This window comes from Asterias amurensis, chromosome 12 (assembly GCF_032118995.1).
Source record: "Asterias amurensis chromosome 12, ASM3211899v1".
In the NCBI taxonomy this organism is placed as follows: Eukaryota; Metazoa; Echinodermata; class Asteroidea; order Forcipulatida; family Asteriidae; genus Asterias; species Asterias amurensis.
The window spans coordinates 9173657-9184945 of record NC_092659.1 but is presented as its reverse complement, the minus strand read 5'-3'; the positions used below and the strand labels follow the sequence as shown (position 1 = coordinate 9184945).

Here is an 11289-nt window from a genome sequence, read left to right as displayed (position 1 = left end):
CCAGAATGGCTCTTTGTGTAAGGCCCCCCCCCTCCAACCCCAAAATGTTATTAATTGTAAAGTTCCCTTAGACACCTTCCAACCTATAGCCGGCCCTACCCAATGTTTCCAAATTATTAAGCTTCCGTTTGATCCCAACCTTGTTCATCATGATAATTCTCACGCCGTTTGGAAGTGAATGCTTTTTTATAAATATTATCCATTTAATCTTTTCAACAAATGAGTCACCCGCAGAAGGATTTCTAGGAAGTCTGATAACAACGTCGACCAGTGGTTGACACATGGTCGCCTGCGAAACATCAATCTACGGTACTTCATCCATTCAATGCAAATTCGGTCAAATTCGTGAGATTGTTTCGGGTTTGTCCTGGCACCCAGCCTCTTCGACCCTTTCGACCCTGCGCGACAATGAATGAACCAATCCGGAGAACCATGCTTAGTACAACACGAAAGTAACCTGACCAAAAAGGGCGGATCGAATGGCGGGTGGGCGGTCAAGGGGCAATGAATGAACCAATCCGGAGCACCATCTGCGAAACACTGTCCAATGAGTCACCTGTCAGAAAGATTTCTAGGAAGTCTGGTAACAACATCGACCAGTGGTTGACGCACGGTCGCCGCCCAAACTTCCTCCAATCACATGACTTGTAAGTGCGAGTTTGGATCCGGGTTTTGCAGACTTGCAACCCGACGTCTGAAACCACACAAACGTATTGAATTCCACACAAACAACCGTGTTGGATTCCACAAGGATGCCATACCACTGGACCTTCTAATTTTCAATCCAAGATGGCGCAGGTTACGCTTTTAATAGTATAGATACGTGTGCAGCGTATGTACACACACATACCTACTGTATGTATGTACATTACATGTACAGATGGTACACGTACGGTACATCATGAGTACTTTCTAAGTAGCGCCTTGATGGTTCTGTGACTGCCAAAATTTAGGGCGGAGCTCATTATGGTAATGTTTACTATAAACAACCCGTTCTCATTGGTTGTTGGTTGACCTATAAACTCTTGCTGCGATGTCAATCACAACGTTCTGCAAGCACACGCACGTGCTCCGACGTAAACAACAAGCCGTGGCTGCTGTGCAAAAAAATGCAATGGCGGCGGGCGAGAGGAAGGAATCCCTACCCTAAAACAAAGTTGTGTAAATCAATGGTGTATAATTTGCAACAGTAGCCTACATCGTGGCACAACTGCAGAAGCTTTCAACAAGATAAAACAACCAAGTTTAATGCACCAATCATGGATTTAGAAATAAGAAGGAAGAAAATGGGACCATACAGTGTGTGAAGTGTGTTTGAGAAAAGTTCAAAAAGTATCAAGGTGTCATGGGTTTCCGGCAATGGCTACTTGGTTAGAATTATGTTGGGCATACCCCATCCCCTTGAAGCACTTACATTTAATAAGATTCTGTTTTCCCCATTTCAGACCAGATGAGATAAGAAACCCAGCTGTTTATTTTGTCTACACATATTATGCGTTACGTTTCTCGCAGTAAATCAAAGTTGGGGATCGAAAATAAATTATGTGTTGGTCAAAAACATACCAGACGGTAGAAGATGGCGTGTGGCTGAACAACAACTACAAGTAAAGATCAATTTCATAAACTAACTCTTGCCATACTACTACACTACAACGTTACACTTATAGTAAAGCAGCTTCCCATTCAGGGACAAATCTACCAGCTACATTGTACTGATGCTAGTCCTCGTATTATAATGAAACGCAAGACAACGGGGCCAAGGAACCCCTCCTCACTTTGAAGTTTTTTGACACCGTACCGACCGAGCGAGGCTTGTCCGGCTCACATCGGTAGCCCGTGTACCGTCCGGCAGCGCATTCAGACCCATTATACATCATAGTGACACCACGCTCATGTCCATACAGCTAGCGTACAGCGTTACACACACAAACATACACACATGGACGTGGCATGATTGCTAGCAGTAATACGTCATTCTCAATCGCGCTTGTGATTGGCCAATGTTTAGAATGACATGCCCAGATCATGCACGCCCTTTTATCGGAATTCCGATAAAGCTGTTACAGACCCATCAAGGCTGTTGTTTGAGCCACGTGTGCGAGGTTGAAAGTAGAAAGACACGACCGTACTCACGACTGTACTCACGACTTCGCTATACTGTTCTCACTGTACAATGTACATACAATGTACTGTATACATGTACATTGTTCGTGTATGCACAGCGTGCAGACTGCCGAATCGCGCCGGGCCGGGGCACACTACGCCAACAGCCTTGAGTCAAGGCTATCATCACAGCAGCATTCAAATTCGCAAACGCGTCTTGTGGCGTGTGTGTCACGTGTCATATTTTGCTGTTGCTGCAATTCAGGGATAGTAATTCAGATTTGAGTAATTATGTGTTTAGCCATAATTACCGAATCCAAGAGCTAGTATTACGGTGAGTTGAACGACACTCGTTGCGAAGGAGGCAGCAGTCACAGATCCCCCAACCATGAATCCACTCGCTACGATCACAGCTCTGGTTCCAAATATAGATTCAAGTGGTGCTGCAAAGATACCTGCAGATAATACAAGCAAACAAAACTTCCGATATTTTGGTTTACTTTCCCGCCCTTTTCTAATTCCTGTGTAGCTTGTTTATTGGAGATTCCACAAAGCACATTCCTTAAACTAAATGTTATATTTTACGTAGGCTGGTAATACTGAGCGCAACATTACCTTCAGTTCAAGCATTCCGCATGCATTCGAACCCATCACCTCCCTTAGAAAAATAATCCAAAAATATTGACAAAATAGGAACACCGCCAACATAGGCTATGGAAAGCGATAGTTCAGTAGGTAGAGCGCCGGAGATTTGGTCCCCCCATTCCAGCAAACTATATAAAAAATACTTCCGGTAGCGCCCTCTTTTGAATCTTGCCCCTCCTCCCCATGTTAAGTTTTGGAGCTTTCGTAAAGGCGACGATAGGCACACACGACGGAACGTAGTTAAACACGGTAGTCCGGATGCCCTACCTCGAGTGCTCCCCGTCCTGTATGTTGTGGACCGCTCGTTGACATAGAATTGACTAAAGTCCCGTTCCCATGAGGGTCATTTTATGTCCAGTCCCATCGTCTAAACATGAAACAACTTTTGCGAGGCTGGCATCCCCTTACCTTTGCCTGGTCATTCTTAAGACCACAATGGATACATTTTGACGTCGGATATGATTGTACAAGAGGGACCTCTTGCACAAGAGCGAAGCTCAGTGCAGTGCAGTGCTTCCGAACCATCAACGTCTACAAACGACAACACTTCGTTGACGTACAGACCGTACTTTGTTTCACCCAAATATCGTTCCCAAACTCTACACGATGGAGACTACTTCAGTTTGACGCACGCGTGGATCGATTTTCCTTCTTACACTGTTATCTTTTACAATCAGTAATCCCTTAAAGCGCATTTCTCCATGCCAGCTCCATGCGTAAACTAGACTTGCTTCAAGTCGGGTCTCGTGCTTGTCGAGTCAATAGCCGCGGCAGATGATTTTTTATATATTATGCGCCCTCTATTGGCAATCCAGTGACTTGGGTCGGGACTTTCGAAAGCAGTTAATTGGCACTTTGCTGGCAAGTGAGGGCGCACAACAAAGGGGTGAAATTTAGCTCCGATTTACAGTTTTTCAATTCGACGCGACGAAGGACCCGACGAAAGTTCGACTTGGGTGTAGTCTATGCGTAAACATGTAGCCTACATTCCGTCTTCCGTCTTTGTTCACACCACCAATGAGTATCCTGGGTTGGAATTGCACCATCTTGTGTAGTATGAGTTTTCTGAGTAAATTTCGGTAAATAAACAGCCAATTTAATAAGCACCACGCTTTTACGCTTTTCTTTTTCACGCGAAATCGAATGCTAAAAGATACATGGAAACTATCAGCAAATTCTCGAAAATTCCTAATTACATTAGTTGTTATGGTACACTGACTTTGCCTTTACTGTACTCGCTCGTTTCTATTTTTATGATAGAACAACCATGCATATATTACATTAAAATTGTAATTTAAAACCTCGTCAAAACTCTGAATAATTTGCCAAATGTGGTTGAACCTTTACATCCGTGTTTTATTTTTAAATCCTGCCCAGACTGACTAAACGTTTGTACGAGCCGATAGATTCATTGTCAAATCCAGCATACCTCGAAAAATGGTTTTATTGAAAGTAAAGTGACCTACTTACAGTTAGGTAGATGGAGCCACTGACTATCACCATCAACCAGCCCGTCAACCACGTCGCGGTTGTAAATTGCTTAGTAAGAGTAGGCAGCATGATGCCTAGACCCTTAAGAACATCATTAAACTATCTTTCAGAGGAGAGCTTCATATCAATCTGTACGGATGTTGAAGGTCATTAGATTTTAGCCAGATAAAGTGCTTCCTTTATCCCTGTATCCATAGGAAGGAGGATGGACGACAGTTTTTCTGAGCAACCGCCCGGAATTATGTGATTTTTTTTGTTGCGTTGTGGTTGCGCCAATGCCACCAATAGGGAACACACACAGTTTCATAAACAACATTATAAAAATGTAATTTGAGATTTAGGCCTAATTTGAGGCCTAACCCGACAAAAAGATAAAGCACAATCAAATGATTTCCTTCAACCAAAACTTACAAGCGCGAAGGCCTATATTTAAGTGTATTTTTTGTATTGGTGTTGTTTACCTTTTTTTAAATACAAAATTGAAGTACCACCATAGGGCCACCATTGAGATAGAACGCCATATATACACCTGGTAGATGTTGTACTTAAGAAGTCTTGATATTGAAAGTGACTGATTACTTAGGTTTTAAGGGTCAATCACTTTCTTATCAAACCTTTCGAGCACAGCATCGTCCATTTTCAAAAATGGCGTCTTTTCTTATAATTGCCCAGTAACAAATCACTACATATCGTATTACATATAGATTGTCGCCAAAATGGAAGGTATTAATGGTTTAGTGTAAGTCTACTGTTTTCAAAAACACTTAAATATGGAGATAAATATATCAGTCTGATAAACATCGTGTAGGCAATTAAAATGTTATGTTGTATGCAAGATTATAGGGACATAGTTTCGTTTTATTAGACTTTCCACTGGCATAAAAATATAAATATACAAGACGATACATAAAGAGACAATGAATCAAAATAGCTTTAAAATACCAGGCCAGTGAGTGGCGAGGAGGAACAGGTGACCAGTACCTCTACAAAGCCGTCCTGCCACAAAGAATGTCCCCTGAAACCCACCCACAGTTAAAAACCACCCATCGCACTGAACAAAATGAAAACAAAACAAAACAAGGGCGCTTGAAGGCGGGTGAATAACGTTGCCCACTTGTGACCTCATCTCCCGTGTATTTTAGATAACATAAGCCCTAAAATCAATTATCTAATTTGCCGAGAGGTCTAGGAACATTATCAAGATTGATGCTTGGACGTTTAGAAAATTCCCTACGTCGGTGCCGGACTTTTTTCGTTCGGAAGGTGAATAACTCGACGGGCCAGATTGAGCAGAGGATATCAAATCAAGAGTCATTGAATAATTCACCCTTTTTGGTAATTTCCAAGTATTGGTTGTCTGTGCGGCACCTAAATGTAGCCCGAGCCCTAAATGTAGCCTGGCCTAAATGTAGCCCCAAACCTGTACCTCGAACCGTATATGTGCCGCACAGTCGTCAGTTTTTAATATTTAGTATTTTGCACTGTTTGCATGCTATTGGTGGGTGAATCCACCAATTTATTGGGCATGTGAAATTTTGCGCAATTACCTAAACAGCGCCCTCTTATGACTAAATTTTCTCAGTCTATGTTTTAGATAGACTGGGCCCCCTGTCTTTATCCACAAGGATAAAGACAGGTTCCTGCCATGTGATCCAGTGATTCCATTGGATACAATCATAGAGCTATAAACGTGCAGTGACATACGATGCCCAAACAGTCACTGCTGTCACGTCCGCAACAGAGTTTGACTGCGTATCTCTATGTGAAATTGAGGTAGGTCAAAGGTCAATTTAAACTAAACGCCGGTCTCGATGTAGGTCTCTTCTCAAGCCTCGAAGTGTGACGTGACAGGCAATGTTTTAGACACCTCTGGGAGTTTTGGGAAAACAATGGAAATAGAAGCATTTTTAGTTGGACCACACTGATTTGTTTAACAAAAGACTCTCAGCAACAAGCACCGCCAAAGATGCGAGACAAACACACCCCATCATTACAAAAGCCAAGTCGTAGCTTCCAGTCTGGTCGTGTATCAAACCTAATGTGAAAGACAACAACGTGTTATAATGAGTATTGTATCTTATTGTTGTTTGAATTGATCTGTCCTTTATCCAGATTTTTGCTAGAATTGATATAATTTGAGTAGTTAACGTGCCCAATGTCTCTAAAGCATGCTTTTAGAATGAACAAAGAATGCTGATAAAATAACTAAGTATTACCTGGGAAAAACCCGCTGCAAGAGACAACAATTCCAGTCACCAATTCCATCCAACTGAACGCACACGTAAGTAACTCAGGGCCAATCAGCTCCCTCATGTAGACGTCATTCAATGAAGCAACTCCACCATTAGTGGAAATAAAAATTGCCACATTCACTATCGCTAGCCAGTATGAGTTCATCCACGGATCGGTCAATAAACTTATTGAACACAATGTGAGTAGTGTTGCCATGAGAGTTCGTAACTTTAAGACACCTCTGTCAACGAGGGGACCAATAAATAACTTCGCAGTTAAGTTTGTCACTCCTGCAGCTGTGCAAAATACAATAGCATCTTCAGCACTGAAACCTTTATTGAGTATGTGATCGACGTAATATACACTCCATACCGTACATAACAATCTATCAGATATGAATATCACAGTTGGGATCCAGAAAGTGTTCTGCAAACAGACGGAGATACCAAAACTATGTTTTATCTTCATTATAACTTCTTTCAAAAGTTGTATTCTGGAACTTGACTCGTTGTCTCTTCGTAATTTTGATTTCGTTTCTTCACTAGAGGGCACTTGTTGATATGACTCTTGGTTTTGCTTTTCTGCTAATGGTTGTGGGAGAAGAGCGCCACATACGGCAAGATGTAAACCAATTCCACCAAGCAAAAGCATAGCTCCACGCCATCCGTAGGTATCAAGAAGTAATTGGACTAAAGGAGCCATAAGAATTAATCCCAATGGACTCCCTACCTGTCCAATACCATTGGCCGTAGCATAGTTAGTCTTGAAACAACGACCAATCAACGATTTTGACAATATGTTTGCAAAACTTATCCCAGGTCCTGTGAAAGAAAATTGAAAGACAAACTGTTTTAATATCAAAACTCTAATCACTAAAAGAAATACATTTTGTAGCAAAAGTGTGAACGATTTCATTTAGTCTCAACTATATTATCAATGCTGCAATTCAGGGATAGTAATTCAGATTTGAGTAATTATGTGTTCATTGCTATAATTACCAAATCCAAGAGCTAATATTACGGCGAGTTGAACGACACTCGTTGCGAAGGAGGCAGCAATCACAGATCCCCCAACCATGAATCCACTCGCTACGATCACAGCTCTGGTTCCACACACAGATTCAAGTTGTGCTGCAAAGATACCTGCAGTTATGTAATAAAAGCCACAAAACACTGCTTCAATTTGTGAATCCTCGTTCACAGTTGCCAGTGTTTCTTTACCCCAGCTTCGTCCCGGGTAGCATTTTGATTGGAGATTCTACGAAACAGATATAGGCTAAAAACAACATTGCAAACGACTCCACCAAATCCATGAGCGTTTCACATGCCTTTGCGTACCCTTTTTATATAATCATCCGAAACGGTACTATCCGGTTGACGGATTCTTTTCAAAAGTCATCAGGAAGTTTTAAATAAAGGTACAGGGGACGCTCAGCCCCCTCCATCAGCCCCCCCCCCCCCTCCACCCCCTTAATAAAAAGTCCACATAAACTTTGACAAAATAGTGTCGCAAAAAAGTCGCAACAACAAATAATTCTGGCTTGGATTGGGACTTCATTTTCGAAAAGTCCTCAAATTATTCCAGGTCACCAGAATAATCATGAAGAACTTCATCCCAAATACAAAGCCTGTAAAATATCTCCCAACTTCGATGACCAATTGGGCTCAAACTTTCACAGGTTTGTTATTTTATGCATGTTTAGAAGACTGGTCTTTGACAATTACCAATAGTGTCCACTGTCTTTAATGTACCTGTAGTTTCATATTTACCCCAGTTTCACGAAAATTACTTTCTAGACTGCCAACATTTTAAAGGATTCACTGAGATCAATCATATCCGTAATTGTGGACACTATTGGTAATTGTCAAAGACCAGTCTTCTCACTTGGTGTATCTCAACATTATGCATAAAATAACTAACCTGTGAAAATTTGATCTCAATCGGTCGTCGAAGTTGCGAGATAATAATGAAAGAAAAAAACACCCTTGTCAAACGAAGTTGTGTGCTTGCAAATGCTTGATTTCGTGACCTCAAATTCTAATTTGAGGTATCGAAATCAAATCCGTAAATTATAACTTCCTTCTCGAAAACTAAGTTACAGCTCCCCATAACTTGTTACCAAGTAAGTTTTTAAGCTAATGATTATTTTGAGTAATTACTAATAGTGGCCACTGCCTAAGTTTATACAAGTAAACCTTACCAGATAGGTAGATGGAGCCATTGACTAAAACCATCAACCAGCCCGTCAGGTACGTCTCGGTTGTAAATTGTTCCGTAAAAGTCGGCAGCATGATGCCTAGACCCTTAAGCCCTCCAACCCACATCAACCATGAAACTAGTAGACATAATACGGCGAACCAGCTTCCACGGGGATTGCCATCGTCGGACATGATTTACTAAATTAATTTCGACTGTCAGATACATCAACATCCAAACCAAAAAGCTCGGTTTGCTTGTGTGTCCGATCATTGACGCTCTCTTTGACAAAAGCTGATCATGGATTGCGTTCATCATCTCACCGCGAGGGTCATGAATTCATTCACTACGTACGACGGACGTGGATTCATAAGTGATAAGTACGGTGGCCCTGAAGGGACATCGCATAACGCAAACGTGTGCGCACACGTATGCAATGTCGTGAAACAATTCGCGAATATATGCGCACACGTATACAATATCGTGAATGGGTCATGTTTAAAAACATAATGTGAGTACATCATCAGCTCCAAGATGGCACAACGATTATGACTGTGCCATCGGTTCAGCAAAATTATTTGTCTTTATTTGAACCTCCTGTTTGGACCGGAATGAACGTCAAAGTGTGGTCATGTTTTTGAATAAAATTTCAAAATATGTCTTTTTTTACAAAACAGCACACACAAAAACAATTAGGGAAAAGACAATAGCAAATATCAGTGAAATCTTCAGAGCTGGAGAATTATAATATGCAGATCAATGCAGGCATCGCCTTTCAAATGTTTTTAAACAGGCAAACTGTACTTCACTTCTAAATAATTCTTTTCGAAATTCATTTGTGTTGCCACCATGACATGCAGCAAACCATATCCCAGGGCAGAAATCTATTGAATGTAGCAAGGTGGTAAACCAAAGTTCTAGTCTAATCAATCTAGGGTTTGACCGAGACAAAATTGCAACAGAAATGATTTTTGTTTTTGCAAGTGTCTACTGAAACCCTCTAAAACAACATATCCAAAAAGTAGAAAAATGTAAGCAGGGGAAACATGCATAATTTGCATAAATTAAAAATATGGTATTTTTCAACTCGGGAAACTCTTTCTAGTTGATAATATAGGTTGTCTTGGTCAATTTCGGCAAATGAGCAGCCAATTTACGCACCAATCTATTCTATTTCGCACGAAATCGAATGCTACTGAAAAGGGTAATTCGATTTAGTTTGATGATTAGTCAAATGTAATGTTGCGTCATTAGATTAATAATCATTCAGTTAACAATATTCATCACAGCAGCATTCAAATTCGCAAACGCTTCTTGTGGCGTGTGTGTCACGAAAAAAAGTGACGACACGCTAAATTGAAAAGAGTGTTAAAGGAATTTGGCTCGACTCAAAACAAAATGGAATGGCAGATTTGTTAATTTAAAACGCAGTGCAACTGGAGAGTCAAAACAGCTTTAATTCGAACGCATGAAAATGAAATTGGCTAATCATTAACCGAAATTGACCACATTACTCAGGATTAGCAAAGGTCGTGGGTTCGAATCACACCTGCGTAACTGCCTGTGATTATGTTTTCACATAACTCGGGGAAGTACTGTACGTGTTGCTAACACACATTGTATACAGGTAACCAAATGATAGCATAGATGTTTTCAACTAAACTAAAGCATAAAACGTATCACGGTTATTTCAAATGCGGCGCGGTGCGGCAACCCAAATCGTGACGAGTATGAGAGCTAACAGCCCCCCCCCCCCCCCCCATTCTAAACTTGACTTTTGGGAGTGGATTTCCAGTTCCGGGTGAAACAACATGTAGGCCTATTGAATAAAATGCCAGACTATTGTAAGTGACAAAAATAGTAAATTACACTAAACAAGGCGGAGGGCTTTTTCGTTTTAGGGAAATGGAAACTTGGCCAGACGTGCCCAAAATAGAAAACAAACATGGGACAACCCTTGTTCCCGTACACACAAGTCTGTGATCGTGTTTTTAGAAGTCAATCCTTCTACAAGTCGTTATTGGATTAAACAGCGCCCTCTTGTGGATAAAGCTAAGTGTAGGGGAATTATGCTAGGCTGATCTCAAACTTGCAATCAAGTCTAGACTATCTCTCGGTATATCAGACGGCAGTTTCACTAGCAATTTGGACAGAAATACTTTAAAATAAATAACACAAAACAGTCGATAAAATAGTTAGGTTCCTATCCGTTTAATAGCCGTTTTCTTTCTTTATTGAGCTGATAAGCCCATTCCAGTGGGTCCTGCATATGGTCACTGGGGACGAGCGAATACAGAAGGCTTACTACACAACATAATGTCCATGTTTGTATCACTACGCCCGTCTACCAACGGAACCAGGGGGTAGATTTCACAAAGAGTTGGGGCTAGTCCTAACTTAGGACTAGTCCTAGGAGATGATAAAAACCTAGGGCTAGTCCTAAAAGTTAGAAAGAGTAACTCGTCCTAACTCGAGATAAAAGTAGTCTTAACTCTTTGTGAAATCCCCCCTGACATCTTACTATCCATCAATACCATGCTGCCCCATTTTGTTGAGGAGACCACACCACCTCAATGTTGTGTCACTGCTTTGAAATTTCTAAGGTATTTTTAAGGCAGCCGT

The 11289-nt window shown here is 41.2% G+C and overlaps 1 protein-coding gene across 1 annotated transcript; it reads right to left on the bottom strand.

Moving 5' to 3' along the window:
- Positions 1-6146: 6146 nt before the first annotated feature.
- LOC139945395 (monocarboxylate transporter 12-like) lies at positions 6147-8861 on the bottom strand. Its single transcript, XM_071942743.1, has 4 exons — positions 8672-8861; positions 7470-7613; positions 6456-7292; positions 6147-6274 (listed from the first exon to the last, which is right to left on the bottom strand). The coding sequence occupies exons 1-4, from the start codon at positions 8859-8861 to the stop codon at positions 6147-6149; spliced, it is 1299 nt and encodes a 432-aa protein (XP_071798844.1).
- Between the last annotated feature and the right edge of the window lie 2428 nt (positions 8862-11289).